The 16,446-nt window shown below is 27.6% G+C and overlaps 1 protein-coding gene across 1 annotated transcript in view; it reads left to right on the plus strand.

Moving 5' to 3' along the window:
• The window catches only part of LOC129611022 (uncharacterized), a 149,391-nt gene that overhangs the window by 71,107 nt on the left and 61,838 nt on the right, over nucleotides 1-16,446 (plus strand). The window contains exon 4 of the mRNA XM_055523927.1: nucleotides 1,459-1,636. Coding sequence (XP_055379902.1) covers nucleotides 1,459-1,636 — 178 coding nt within the window. The remainder of the gene's footprint in view (nucleotides 1-1,458; nucleotides 1,637-16,446) is intronic.

Genomic DNA, 16,446 nt, shown 5'->3' on the forward strand with positions numbered 1-16,446 from the left:
ATTGTAAAGCTTTCAATTAAAATTTTAATGCCAGTTGGGTTGACTCTATTTACAATAGTTTTGTTTTTTTTTTTTTACTTTCATTGAAACGTAAACATAACGGCATCTGGTTCAAATACTTTTGATATTGATTTTTGCTATTAGGTTTATGATAAATCCATTAGCAAGTTAAAAAGTTAAAGCGCGGAGTTTTTTTTGTTTCAAAGAAAAACGAGAAAAAATTGAGTTGATCGTGTCAACTCTGTGATACCCGTACGAATTTGTTATCCTAAATAAGCCATGAGACAAACTATGACTTTAAGTTGTCGTATAACCATATTAAACAATGCAAAATTTCAGTACTGTATTTTCAATATTTTCTAAGATATGGTCAAACTATTGAAGTTCTATGGCTGCTACCAGAAAGAGCCAAGCAATTTCAACGACTTTAATCAAACGCATTGGCCCTACTAATATATTCTTTTGTGTGAAATTTCCATATCACAGCTTTTATAGTTTCTGAGATACATATAGCCAAATAACTTTTGGCTATATGTATCAATTTCAATAACACAGCTGTTATAGTTTTTTTAGATGTGGCCAAGTAACTTTTGAAGTTGTATGGCAGCTTCCAGAAGGAGCCAAGCAATTTCAATGACTTTTATCAAACACAGCCCTACTAATATACTTACTTGTGCCAAATTTCAACACCATACCTTTTATAGTTTCTAAGATATAGTCAAATAAATTTTGAAATTGTATGGATGCTACCCGAACTAGTACTTCGGTCATATCTAATTTGAATAGGGTTCTGGCATTTACTATAATGAATAATTTGTGAAAATTTGGTGAACTTAGCTCAATTAGTTTTTCAGTTATCGTTGGAACGGACGGACAGACGGACAGACAAAGCTAAATCAACTCAGAATTCGACGCTGATCAAAAACATACACTTGAGTCTACTTCTGGGAGCATTATTTGTTAGCGTTACAAACGCTACGGCAAATTTAGTATATCTTTCGAACATACGTTCGTACGCGTATAAAAACACTCAAACAGTAGTCTATTGTTAATCATAAATCGATATTTTACATAATTTTTTCCGAGCAACTGAAACGTTGACCAAAGGTAGACGAGTTGTTAAAAGTGATGAAAGGGAATTGAACATTTTTGACTCCACGGACAATATGAAGCGAGTGGATCTAAGGTAAAATACTCTTAAGTTTTATATAAATTTTTTTCTAGTTAACTTTTACAAAAATTAAAATTTTTTTTACAAAATGAAATTCGGCATATAAAAATTTTTTTGACACATGCAAGCATATATTTTTTCTGAATAGGTCGATTATGTATCAGAAACTTCCTATTTAATTGGTAACGAGTTTTAGGACTTAAATGTTATTAACACTTTTTCGAATTCATTTTTTCAATATTGAAAAATAATTTTGTAATAAATTTTATTTTTTTTTTTATTTTCAGCTTTTCATCTGTATTCTAATAGTACGGTACGCGAAGAAGATGAAATATTGGCCGTAAAATATGAAGATGGTAGATGGTCAAAACCATATTATGATTGTGGTGGTGGTAACATTTGGATGTTAACGTATACTGTACCTTTTTTTGGCTACGATCACGAAAATATAACATACTTTTTCAAGTACGTATAGCTTTATATGCATAGTGTTTTTTAGCCTTTATTATTTTGGATTTAAATAAAGAATTGTGTTTTGAAGATTTTACATTTTTCAACAAGCTGAAATAACAGTAGGAAATGTGTTTTTTATAACCGTGTAAAAGGATTTAATATTTTTAATTTTTGTTCTGCTCATGTTAATGCTTGAATACTTTGTTTCTTTTTTATTTGGTCTTGTCAGATTAAAAATCCAATTTAGTATTGTATGTGCTAAAAGACAACAATACGTCAAATTTATAAGACTTTTTAATTTGATTTATTATTTTAGACGGTTCACAACAAGCTTGAAACAAAAAAAGTGTAGGGTAACTATGCTAAATATTTTTTATTTTGTTTTAAAAATTTTGAAGCGGAAACGATTTTAATAATACTTGGATGAAAAATGAGAATGTAAAAAAATATTTCTGCATAAATTATGGTATTATATCGGAATTCAGGAGTTAGAAATTTTGAATGTTACCTGATTTGCTATTTTTAGTATTCAACTAACAAATTACACTTGGTAAAACTTTCAATCTCTTTGTTAGCCTAATACAAAGTTGAGCATGTAACCGTAAGCTATATACAAATTATAACTGTAAATACGAAATGCCAAAATGTGAAATATTAGGGATGTGATATATTAGGGAAAAAGTAGAGATTCATTTTAGAAAAAGCTTTGAATTTCGAAACTAGAAAATACTGTCCATTACTGCTAGTCATTGTCAGTTTTTCTTGACCCAAAATGTGCCATAAGCAATAATTGCTATTTTCTTATAAGTACAAAATACGATTTTTCCAAAAGCCGCCTTTCATATAGCTTGATAACGTCTTTGTTTCTAGAAAAACTAATTAATTATTTGCATGCAATATATGCATATGTACATATATGTAGATATGCATATTTATATCAAGAAGGTATATGAGCGCAAACTTAAATTTAGAAACCGTCTCTTTTATTTAAATTAACATTTTCTTGCAACAAATTGTTTAAATTTTATTAAGTGTTAACATAAATTAGTATATACATACATACCTATGTATATGGTAAAGACCATAACTTACACATTTTGCTATCAAATCTGAAGGTCTAGACATAACCACAATATAATTTGTTGATCAATATTTCAAATCTCAACGTTATACTTAAATTTATTTATGGTTGCTATACTCATGGATATTAAATATGAAAATTTTAATTAATAGTTAAATAGAAAATTCTTCTACACAAAAATCCATTTCTTTTCAAATATTTAAATTTTAATCTTGTTTAAAAAAAATATTAATAATTTTTGGTTTGAGAAATTTAAGAATTTGCCTCATGATTATAATTTTCTTAAAAAATTTAATTTTGTAATTTTAAATTTAGTGTTGTCATGACAATGAATTATGTTTAAGAAGACTCCTATGGGCATTTTGATTCTGTGACTAAGTCGAATTATTCCTCATATACTTGTATAAATAATAGTACGTGCTGGCTTTTTAAAGCAATCTATGTAGGTATTACGTGATTGAAATTACTTTTACCCATATACATACATATGTAACAAAATATTGCAAGAGGTTGCATGTATTTCAGATGAGACAAGAGAAAACTAAAAGAGGCGTTAACATAATAGTAAATTGAAAGGTTAATTGCGTGAATTAAGATAAAAAGTTACATATTATTATGATACAGCATTTAATTTTAGCTTTCTGTATATTTATAGAAACTTAGAAAAGCTTGCAGTTTCGATAATATAAGGTGTCGAAAACTTAATTTTTACAAATTTTGAGAGGCGATGAGTTGAAAGGGGACGGTAGTAACAAAAAAAATTCTTCTAACGAAATAAGCTATTTGTTAGAATCTAACAGCTGGTAAAATTTCAGACTCCTACAAGTTGTCCTTTAGAAGAAAAACAATATTAAAAATTTCTAAAAAACGTATTATAGATAACGGTTAATTTTAACCACCATTTGTTTTTTTTAAAGTTCAACTTTGGTAGCGCTGATACTACTTTTCGGTCTACACAGAATTTAAAAAATGTTTGTGGTTTCGCTATACAATAAATATTTACAGAAATGGTATTTTTAGGACTTTGAAGCGCTACAATTGTTAGGGGTAAAAATTTCGTTCTACCGAAATAAGTTTTTGGTACAGATGTATTTACATATAAAATTTCAACTTTCTATTTCAAAAGATGTAAAACTTTATAAATTGACACACAGACAAACTGGCGAACGGATCGACAGCGTGAAACTAATAAGCACATATTTCAAAATTTTTGTGGAAAAGTGCTAAAAATCCTGATGTTACTATAAGTCTTTTTAACATCAATTTGGAATTTTCTTGATCTTTCTTTAAATCAATAATGAAACACGTCCAAATATAAAATTCTGCAATGCAAAATTTTTGTGTTAGTATTTAACCGATCAACTCTATCATTATACCTTCTGCACAAGAACTCAAAAACGAATAATGTAATCGAAACCAAACTTTTCCGAGTTTTTTCTTTTCTGCCAAGCACGGTTGCTATTGTAATTGGTCCAATTCGGACAACGGGTTTAGGTAGCTACCATACTACTCTAAGAAGTTTTTTTAAATATTTTGAAAACCTATATAGAGATATTAATATAATTTTACAAATTAGTTACAATTACATTTTACATATAACTTTAATGGAATGGCTGCACTCATGAAACTTGGCAGTTGTTTGTCCAATTATAAGGCAGGTTCGAATAATTGGTATATAACAATGACAGCTAGTTTTAAATTCTTTTTCAAAAACAAATTTTTAAACTCAGATTGTCAAGGTATAATTCGGTCGGTTTATACCGACTGAAACGTTTTTACTTGTTTTTTTTTTTAAATTTGTATAATTAATCAACTCATATACATGTGTATGTATTTCAACCTTTTTCGACTAACACATTAAAATTAATCAGATTTATGATTTTAAAAGTTCAATGTTAGAAACGTACACGTGTATTTACGTAAATTTGTTAAAAATAATTTAAAACGAGAAAAAAAATAGAGTTGACCTTGTCAACTCTGTGATACCCGTACGAATTTGTTATCCTATGTGCGAATAGCTAATGTGCTATAACTAACCATGGGGCAGACTATGACTTTAAGTTGCAGGATTACCATATTAATTTATGCAAAATTTCAGTACTATGTGGTTTTTAAAATATCTACTGTATGTGCCAAACTACTATTGAAGTTGTATGGCAGCTACCAGAAAGAGGCAAGAAATTTTAGCGAATTTTATCAAGCACATCGGCCCTACTAATATATTCACTTGTGAAATCTCAATATCACAGTTTTTATAGTTTCTGAGATATAGCCAAATAACTTTTGAAGTTGTATGGCAGGTACCAGAAGGAGCCAAGTAATTTCAACGACTTTTATGAGCCCTACTAATATATTCGTTTGTGTGAAATTTCAATACCATAGTTTTAATAGTTTCTGAAATATAGTCAAATAACTTTTGAAGTTGTATGGCAGCTACCCGAACCGGTGCCCCGATCATGTCCAATTTAAATAAGGTTCTGGCACTTACTATAATAAATTATTTGTGAATATTTGGTGAACTTAGCTTAATTAGTTTTTGAGTTATCGTTCGGACGAACGGACGGACGGACGGACGGACAGACAAAGCTAAATCAACTCAGAATTTGACGCTGATCAAAAACATACACTTGAGTCTATATCTAACACCGTTATTTCTTAGCGTTACAAACGGTAAGGCAAATTTAGTATACCCTTCGAACATACGTTCGTACGGTTAGAAATATGACCGTAAAATATAAAAACAAACTTTATTGCACAGTTTAATCACCTTTAAATAAAAATAATCCTTAAAAAGAAAAACTCGTCTATCAAGAATCACATTATGTGAATTTTCTTTAAAAAGGGTATTTGAATTTCTTGCTTGTGTGGACAATATTATTGTGCCACCAAAAAATTTATTAAGAATTTAAAAAGTGTTTTTTTGCATACTTATTTGCTGGTTATTGAAGAACAAATAGTTTTTGAAAATCAGAAATGACTAGTGTATATGAGCACCGTAGTAAAAATAAAAATATAATATGATAATCTTGCTCCGTATAAAAATTCGATATAAATTATGTTAGTTAAATTAAATTTTTTGTGCTAAAAGCCTGCCTACGTCTTTCAAAGTGAAGCATAAAAATATGAATCTTACAACAGAACATTATCATTTATTTCAGAAATTTCATTTAAAATTGGTTTTCATGCTCTTGTTAAGCATCATATGACATGTAAAATATTTTCAAATAAAATTCTTGTCAACTAAATTTTCCTTAAAGTATTAAAGAGTAATGTTTTGTTCAAATACGAGTATTAATCCCCTAAGTATTTTTTATTTTTTTTTTAATATTTATTAATTTTAGAAAATTCTATTATGTATATATCAGGATCTTTTGAATGAAAATGATACCATCTGCTTTTTCTACTTGTTTTTAATTTTAATACAAAAAAATTTTAATAAAATAAAAGTTATTTTGATCTCTTATGAACGATAGTTTTTCAAATACATATACATACATCGTGTTTTTTTCTTAAATTTTGTAAAAGCAAAAAGGATATTTTGAAGATACCGTAATATTGTATAGGAATCGTTGAAGTGAATTTGTAGAAGAAAATTGTTAAATTTTTGACAAAAACTTTTTAAATCTCTTTCCGAAAAAACATTTTTGCCCTTACTTGTTTTATTTTTACAGCTCCTCTCTTTGTCGTCAAATAGAATTTGATAAACTTGATTGGAAAGAGCATAAAATATGAGCTATAAAATTTATTTTATGTAGAAGTAAATTCAATTATTCTACGATCTATTAAAATAATTGAATTTTCTTTCGTATTCTATTTTATTAATATATATTCGATTAGTTATAGACAAATTAAGTACGTAAAATCAAGTATGTACTTTAAACACTAAATTGAAAAAAGTGCCCCTCAAGCTATTGCCTTCTGAAATTCATTAAATTTAAATTTTCGAAGCCTATTGTTTCCGAAACATTATTTCCAAATTTCAATAAAAACAAAAAGCTGTAATGATAAATGTCACACCAGAAAAAAATAAAATTACCAAATGCACTTTATTACAACAATATTTCAATTTTCACTGGGGTAACACAATTCAAAATAAACTTCCATACTTTTTTACTCTCTTTAACATCTATACATATATATAGATAGATATGTATATATTTTAGTAAATTTCAGGAATTTTTTATGTAACGTAACTTAACCAAACATAAGAAAAAGCATAACAGGTAATGTTATTTTTCAGTATACCGCTGGGTTCCCATTCTAGAAATGGGTTTCATTCAAATTACGAAAAGTATCCTTTCTTAAAGAGATACAGGAGAATAAGGATTTAACAAATGCACATTTTATATGCATGTATTTTTCTCTTCCCTAACAGACAATCAAGTGCGCATAAGTTTTTTAATAAGATTATCATGAATAGAAAGGTCAAAATCGTAAAATTTATGGTGGTTCAAGGTCATTTCATTGAAATATTCGTCATTCTAATGAAATTTAAGTTTTATTTTTAAAAAAATATTTGGGGTATCGTAAAAGAGTCTAGATGATTCACTTTGTTTTCTACAAGCATCAAATACATATTATATGAAACGTAATTCAAAGTTATTGTTATTATTTAAATCTCGTTCCTTTAAAATTTTATGTACATACATATATGTAAGTAGACATGTAAAAATACATATTATGTTGTTCAATGTAATAAAAGAAAATCATATTATTGTTTAAGAAAAAATTTATTAGATTAGAATTATCTTGTTTAACTATCAGGACCATGCCTTATGTATTATGTAGTCAAAAAGTTGATAAAAAATTTATGTTTGGTTATAAATTTAGAAACTTTAACGATTGATGCATTTAATTCTCACAAAATTACTTTCGTCCCAATTCGTGACTTGGAATTGTGACAAACAGATTTTGTCATATAGTTTATATAGTAATGTAAATTTTTTAAAAATAAATTTTTTTGTTGAATGCCGAAATTAAGTAAATTAATAATGAAGTAAGTAGACGAGACATCTTTATATATTAAATATTGGGAGTTGTAAGATTTTCAACTAGTTGACCTATTCATATCAATAATTTTATTACTTTTGGTATAAGAATTTGATAAAGCAACCGCAATAATTTTTTTCTAGCAAAATCATATGTGTTTTAAATTACTCTAGTTGAAGTCATAACTTCAAAACATATTATTATACCCTGCACTTCGTGAAGGGTATATTAACTTTGGTATGGAGTTTGTAACTACTTGAAGGAGTCATCTGCGGTATGGACATATATATATATTCTTGCTCAGCGTAAAATTCTGCGTCGATTTAGACATGTCCGTCCGTCCGTCCGTCCGTCCGTCCGATCGCACGATAACTCAAAAACGAATAATGCAATCGACACCAAACTTTCACAAGTTTTTTCTTTTGTGCCAAGGACGAACCCTATTGTTATTGGACTAAGTCGGACAACGGGTTCGGGTAGCTGCCATACAACTCCAAGAGTTTATTTTAAATATTTCAAAAACTAATAAAGCTATAAATATAAAATTTTGTATACATGTGTCCAATTATATTCTACACAGGCTCTAAAAATTATAATGGGATAGCTGCACCGGTTCGGGTGGCTGCCATACAACTCCAAAAGCAAATTTTTTATATTCGGCAAAATAATAAAGTCAGATTCATGAAACTTGGCAGTGATGTGTCCAATTATAGGTCAAATATATTTCCGAAGTTTTGGAGGAATTGCTTGACAGGTTCGGGTACCTGCCATACAACTCCATAAGTTAATTTTAAATATTTGGAAAAAAAATAAAGTTAGATTCATGAAACTTGGCAGTTGTGTGTCCGATTATAGATCAGATATATTTGTGAAGTTTTAGTGGAATTGCTTGACAGGTTCGGGTACTTGCCATACAACCCCAAAAGCTTATTTTAAATATTTGGAAAAATAATAAAGTCAAATTCATGAGACTTGGCAGTCGTGTGTCCAATTATGGGTCAGACATATTTCTAAAGTTTTGATGCGATTGCTTGACAGGTTCGAGTAGCTCCCATACAAGTCTAAAAGCTTATTCTTAATATTTGGAAAAATAATAAAGTCAGATTCATGAAACTTGGCAGTCATGTGTCCAATTATGGGTCAGACATATTTCTGAAGTTGTGGTGGAATTGCTTAACAGGTTCGAGTAGATCCCATACAAGTCTAAAAGCTTATTCTTAATATATGGAAAAATAATAAAGTCAGATTCATGAAACTTGGCAGTTGTGTGTCCGATTATAGATCAGATATATTGGTGAAGTTTTGATGAAATTGCTTGACAGGTTTAGGTACTTACCATACAACTCCAAAAGCTAATTTTAAATATTTTGAAAAATTATAAGGTCAGATTGATGAAACTTGGCAGTCGGATGTTGAATGATAGGTCAGACATGTCCGTGAAGTTTCTATAGAATGATCTCACAGGTTCGAGTAATTGCTACACAATAACGAAAGGTGCAGGGTATAATTCAATCGGTTTATACCGACTGAAACGTTTTTACTTGTTTTTTCAATAAATTTTTCAAAAAGTACTAAAAATTTTACTATATTGTCCAAAATGTCATATAATCATAACAAACAAACAAATAGTTCAAATCGAATCACATTAAAGTAAATACATTAACAGTAAAACTCCTAAGTGATTATTTCTGTAAATCTGTAGTTCATTTCTAACGGAGAATTTATATATCTAATTTCACAGAATTTGTAATTTAATTTGCTTTCAAAATTTTAAAATATAACACTTTATTCACTTTAGTTCTGTATTCTCAATAGGATTAGAGATTCTCAATAATTTTAAAGTGAATTATCATATTTCGTAATGCTTCAGTAGAACTGTATTCTCCTAAATCAAAATTCTTCCTAATTTTTGTACATATTTAAATTTATTTTAAACAACGAATGCATATTTTTGCATTTAATAGAATTCAAAGTTAACACTAAAATAAAATCTACTCAATGTGTTTAATTTAATGGAATTAAATTTGAACAATTTTGTTTTTCAAATAAATTCTTGTAAAGGGTGGTTTTTTTAAGCTCAAAAAAACTCGAATTCGTTCAAATGGTTCAAAAAATTGAATTTAAGTTTACCGAAAATTAATTTTTTTTCAGTCAAAATCTAGGAATTTCCATAGCTTTGCTGGAAATACTTGAAAAGAGTCAATCGTATATACCGATCTTATAACCTCGACAATGTTGGAAAAGTTCTTTTCTTGAAATTATTACATCAATAATTTTGATTTCTGTAAGTCGAAGGGTGCAATGCTGTTGGAATTAAATTTTATAATTCGTGTTGCTAATATTGTTTATGTTAACAGCACGAACATCCGTCTTATTTTTGAAAGGTTTTTAAATGCAAACCTCGGGTAAATTTCAATAATATCTTGAAGTGTTATATTAAACCGTTCTTAAAGGTTTCATAAGTTTAGCAACAAAAAACACCTCTTAACAAATCACCCTTTACAAATAAAATATCTATAAAAGTGTTGGTTTTCAAATTTCTTCTTTTCAAATGCAACGAATTAATTTTTTTTTTCATACTGGTTTCTGTTTTAGAAATTTAATATTTGCTAAAGTATTTGAAATTTTCTGTTTTGAAAAATTTCTCCTATTTTACTTATTGTCCTTTATTTATTTAAATTTGCATTTACATAAATAAAGAATTAAAATCTATTTTAAGGATTTATTCCACAGGGGTTTCAAAATAATTCAAGGATTTATAATATACACTATGTAGTAGGCTAGATAATATTTATATCGAAAATATAACTAGATATTGGATATGTTCAATAGGTCTGCAACGTTACAAACACTACACATACATTAATCGACTTCCAGTTCACAATATAAGACAGTATAGAAAAGGTTTCTGAATTATTATAAATAAATAAAGTGTGAATGCGGTTGGATGTGATTTCAATTATGTATTTACTTCATATAGTAAAATATAGCGTTATAGATAAGAGGAGAAAATAAATTTATGATCGAACTGCAACACTTTTCAGAAATTTCATAAATACGTGAAAATAGACCTTTAAGTATCAAATATATACAAACATAAACTATTATATTAATGCACATATTTTACAAATAAATTTTTGATAACATCGTAATAGAAACACGGTTGCAAATAAATTAAAAATTGACGTAATTGTAAAAAAAGTAGTGTAAAGATTAGATAAATTGCAACTGGAAATAGCTATTATGCAAATTTTTAATTTATGATTAATCTTCTATTTGTAGGTACAATATAAATTTTAATAGTCGAAACTTTCTACAAATACATAAATACATATGTATGTATGTGTATATGGCGAAAACCGGAAATTTGAGTTTAAAAAGTATCTAAAAAAACAATTTTGTTAAATTTGTTTTTGAATACTAGACTGGGTAAAATTGGCCATCATTATACCCATACGAACGTATGTTCGAAGGGTATAGTAAATTTGCTTTACCATTTGTAACGCTAAGAAATAATCGTCTAAGATATAGACTCAAGTATAAAAAAGGATTTAACTTTTTCTGTCCGTCTGTCGGTCCTCGTCCGTCTGTCGGTCTCCGTCCGACCCAACGGTAACTCAAAAACTAATTGAGCTAAATTCACCAAATTTTCACAAATGATTTATTATGGTAATTGCCCTATTAAAAACGAATTATATCATACATTTGACACGGTCAACTCTATTTTTTCTCGTTAATCCTAAAATTGAAAATTTTATTGCATTCCGAAAAAAAAATCTTTTGCTTTTCATTCTGTTTCTAAAATAGTATTTATGTTTATATTAAAGTTTGTTTGAATCAGCATATAAATTTAATTATATTACGTGAAATTTACCAAAAATAGCAGGACCAAAACTTTGAGAATAATAGATTATTTTGGACTTTTTAAGTGTTTTTAAAATTTAAAAACTATATTAGCAGTTTTGAGTTAGAAGTAGGTTGGGCTTTTAAAGCGGCACTTCAAAAAAGATTTAGGATGGCAACACTTTTCGAGTTGTTAGAATAGCTTTACGTAATTTTGAATTGAACAGTGAAAAAATATGAACACGGTGAATGATCACGTGATTATTCGTGCAAAAGGAAAATTTGGATCTTCATTTATTATTTTTCTCAAAAGGATTTTCCATTAGAAACTCTTTTTTTTGATTTGCCACCATATTATAGAAATTCCTTTTTATCTTCCAGTCTTCTTCAAAGTTTTAACACGCTGAATACATTTAATTTCAACGAAGTTGGTCGATTATTTTAGTAAATCTGAAAAGTTGATCATTGCTGACACGTGATTTCTTTTAAATGTGTAGAAGGTGACTTTTCGTACTGTCAACTTATATGAGCGAAATTTCAAGCCAATTTGAAGAATTTTTTATTAAATATTATTCGATTTTGATGCAAATTTATATCTGGTTTTCACATTCCTTGTAAAGAAATATTTTTCTGATAAAACTGCCTAATTCTTTCGTTGACAGATTTTTAACAGCGCTCATCTACTTACTTCACTTTCATGAAATGTTATTTTTATCTTTTTATTGTATTTGTAAGAGAAAAACTAAATTTTGAATTTATTCTGAATTTTAGTTTCAGTTATTTGTCTTTAATGATGTAATGTTCTATTTAACACTTTTAAGCAAAAATTTTAGTTCAAAATTAAATTTTTATAATGGCAATAAAGTAGCCCGTTGAATGAAAATTTTAAATTATATGAGAATAATAATTAATAAATGATTTAATGAGATTATTTTCATAAATATTATTGATGAATTTGTGCTTCTCTTAATTCAAAATCTATAAATTTGTAATAAAAATTGAAATTAAATAGTGAAAAAACAACAAATTTAATTAACTTTTTATAAGTTAATATTAAAAGGTATTACTAAGTACACATTTTTTTAATGAAAATTCTATTTAATTGGCAAAATAGATAGCAAAAAATTAAAGGATTTATAAAATCCTAAAAGCAATTTCGTTTTCTGTATAAAATGAAGTGTGTGCAGTTGTACAATTGTAAATGTGTTTTGCTGGTGCAACAAGAAGTACTTTAGAGACAAAAGTAGAAACTTTACAATATTTAAGAATTAATAGTTAATAATTTTCGCAAAAATAATTTTTTAACTAGCTGCAAAGTATGACATTTCTAGCAAAAAAAAAGCCGATTAAAGGATCCTTTTGCAAAAATTCGAAAATAAGGGTATATCATGTAAAGAAATAAATTTCAAACGTTGTACAAAACATATTTAACTTTCATTTATTTGATCTTCACAGCTTCAGTACTTAAAAAGGTATATTTTTAATATTAAGTAACTCGTCGTTAAAAATGCATTTGCAAAAGTTTATTTCATTTTCATTGGAAATCATGAATCGGTAACAAACTTTTCTGATCAAAAATCAAAATTTTCAATTGGAATAAAAAATTAATTTTCTTATCGGGTCGCAAATCGCAACACTGCAATAAAAGATTGAAGAATATTTTCTTACTCTGTATCATCTGAAATGATATTATAGGGGGAATATTAAATTTTAGGTCGTATCAAATTTAAACCTCCTATCATGTTAATTTAATATGCATTTTTAATATATGTAAATGTTTTTGCGATTTTCCTCAACCAGAAACGGAAAATACTAGTATTCCTTCAACCATAGAAAAAATATAATACAATTTTCACCGTTCATATAAAATGTTTAATGTTTGAACATAAAAAGTTATTTAATTTCTTTTATTCAAGTAAAACATAAAGTAGAACACCTAGATGTACGAACACATGATTATACGTTTTTTTATAAGTTATATATATGTACATACAAGTCTCTTCCCTAGTCTCAACATTGAAAATATAAAAAAATTTTTGTAGTTCTGTAACAATTTTTTTAAGTTTTTTCATATTCATCCTGATGGAATAAAGTTTATAACCCATTTGATCCAATTTAATTTTTAGTGAAATAAAACACAAAATACGTATGTATGTATGTAGATAAAATAAAAAACAGCATCCAAAGTCATGTTTGTGCACTAACTTCTGCAACTATATTCTTTTGTTTGTATTGTTGAATGTTTTCGTTTAATACAAATGAATTTACACCATTAATTCTTTATGTAACAAGAACCATATAATAGAAAACGGAATAACATGAATTTTAATTTGAAGCCTACAAAAGAACTGCAATAGTTTTATATTAAACGTATAATAATGTAACTGCTCAAAATTTGCTATCTTGCAGCTACTTAATTAAAAAAATTTTAGTATAATGGGATCAAATTATCCGTCGCTTACTTAATTTTTTTTAAATTTATGGTTGCTTAATTTTAAATGATTATTGAAAGTTGATATTCAGCGATAATTGTTGTGTGAAATTTTTAGAAAAGTAATGTTTTTACATAATCAACATGACGCAGAAAAAATAATTGCATAATATAATAACCCATAAATAAAGATTACTGTTCAGTTGAAAGTTAAGCTGTTCCCTTATCATTGACTTTGTGTTTATTAAAATTTTTAAATATTGCGTATTTACTACATTCTATGTACGTGTGGTATGCTTGAGTGTAGAAACGCTTAAAAAGTTAATAGAGTGTAAACGCTTAAATTTTGACTTGAGTCAAAAATTTTTGCCGAATTTTATAAATTTAAAATAGAGAAAAACGAGATTGTATCTAACCTTTCTATAAACTTAATAGTAAATTTATTTAATATTATCAATAAATAATGTGGGTATACGTGTGCTTTCCAATAAACTGTAATACTTGTGTAGATATACTTAGTCGTATCTATGATATGAAAATATATATGGAACTTTTATGATAAAAGAACTGAGTGAATAAAGCAAAAATGAGGTTAAAAGCGATGATTTCTGAAAAAACAAAAACAAATCTTTAATTTCTATTATTACCCCATATCTTTCTTCCCTGTTATGAGATCACGTTAAACATTTTTAAAATATAAAAGAATGGCTGCTTTATATTTGAATGGTCACGTATCATTTTTCATTTAATAACATTTTGATTACGTACGAATATTCAACCATGCTCTAAACGGTTTCCACTCATATAAAAACTTGATAAAATTATTATTTTAGGGAAATCTATGTTTGATAATTTTGAAATAAGTGCAAAAGCTAAAATGAATATTAATACTATTAATACTAATATTATTGACGTTCAATAATCTCTTTCAATGATAGTAAAATAAATTGAAATAATATAGAATAAAAAAAAAATTTTTCTAGCGTGGATAAACTACATATCTACATATATTGGATACTTCAACCATATAAATATTTCTTCTCTTATTCATAAATTTAAATTTTAAAAACTGAAAACGTGGGTCGCGTTTTGATGGAATATATTATTATTTAAATTCTCTTCGCAATTTAATTATTATGAACACACCAGGTTTTCAGTTTCATTAAGATGTTTTACTAAATTGAATGGAACTTTTATTAAATGCCAATATTTTATTCGTTTTTGTAAAAGAAGCTATTTTAATAAATAATATATATAATAAATAATGTAAAACCATTACAATAGAAGTTGTGTCTTTTTAGTTTTCAAATTTATTCGGATTATCAGGGCTTGTCGTGTGAATTAGTTAGCTATATAAGACTAAACACAATCCAATAGGACAAACACAAGCACAGACAAAAAAATTAAAAGAGGAGAAATTTAAGAGTCAGGAGGAGGCTGACGAAAAAGTTTAGGAACAAAATTTTTGTTTTTATTATCTTATCGAATATTTTAAATTATAGCCATTTTTCTAAAATTATAAACAATAGTAACTCTCGAAATTTGTAAAATTTGAATTTTTGGCACTTATATTTCCGAAATTGAAAACTTTTCGTAGCTCTCCGAATGTTAAGGTTTTGGTGTCGACTGCATTATTCATTTCTAACTTATCGTACGATCGGACGGACGGACGAACATGTCTGAATCAACGCAGAATTTTACGCAGAGCAAGCAATATATACACGTGTCCATACCGGAAATGACTCTTTCAAGTGATTAAAAACACCATACACATTGTGTGTGCATACACATTTTTGTCACCTTGTACTAGAAATGAATTACAGAAATAGTTTTAAGATCCTTAATAAAGTTATACTTTGTGCGCCTTCAAAAATACTTTATACATAAAAAATCTGATGTGGTCAGCACATAACCGACCGCAATGTGTATTGTCTAGTTAAGTAAAAATGTTACAGAATATTATCAAAATTTCTGTTAAATACTTCTTTCCAATTTTTGGAACATTGGCTCTTAGTAGAATTTTGCTTTGTGCTACCCGAATTCCCTGAAATACTCGCCAGTTAGTTTTGGTAACAACCAGAACTCAAATGTCAACTTTCAAGAAATTGCATCAATTCGTTCCTTAGATATGGTGAAAAATGTAAAATCGGCCCGCAGATCAGTTTTCGAGCCCTGATCTTTCCAAAAAATTTGTATATTCATTGTTTTAATACGAAGAATTCAAATATTAAATTTCAATGAAATTGGTTGGTTATTTCTCTTTATATACACAAAAATGTATATTTGGCCCGTAGTAAACGTCTAGTTGATGACACGTGATTTCTTCTAAAATTTAGGAGGTTTCGCGGACGGTAGAGCGCAGCTTATATATGAAATTTCAAGCAAATCGGTTGCATAGTTTCTTTAAAATGGTCAAAAATGTAAAACAGATATATCTCAAAAGTTTATCAATCCATGCCATGGTGGAAATAAACTTAC

Source organism: Condylostylus longicornis, unplaced genomic scaffold, assembly GCF_029603195.1.
Source record: "Condylostylus longicornis isolate FDR11 unplaced genomic scaffold, ASM2960319v2 ptg000048l, whole genome shotgun sequence".
Taxonomy (NCBI): domain Eukaryota; kingdom Metazoa; phylum Arthropoda; class Insecta; order Diptera; family Dolichopodidae; genus Condylostylus; species Condylostylus longicornis.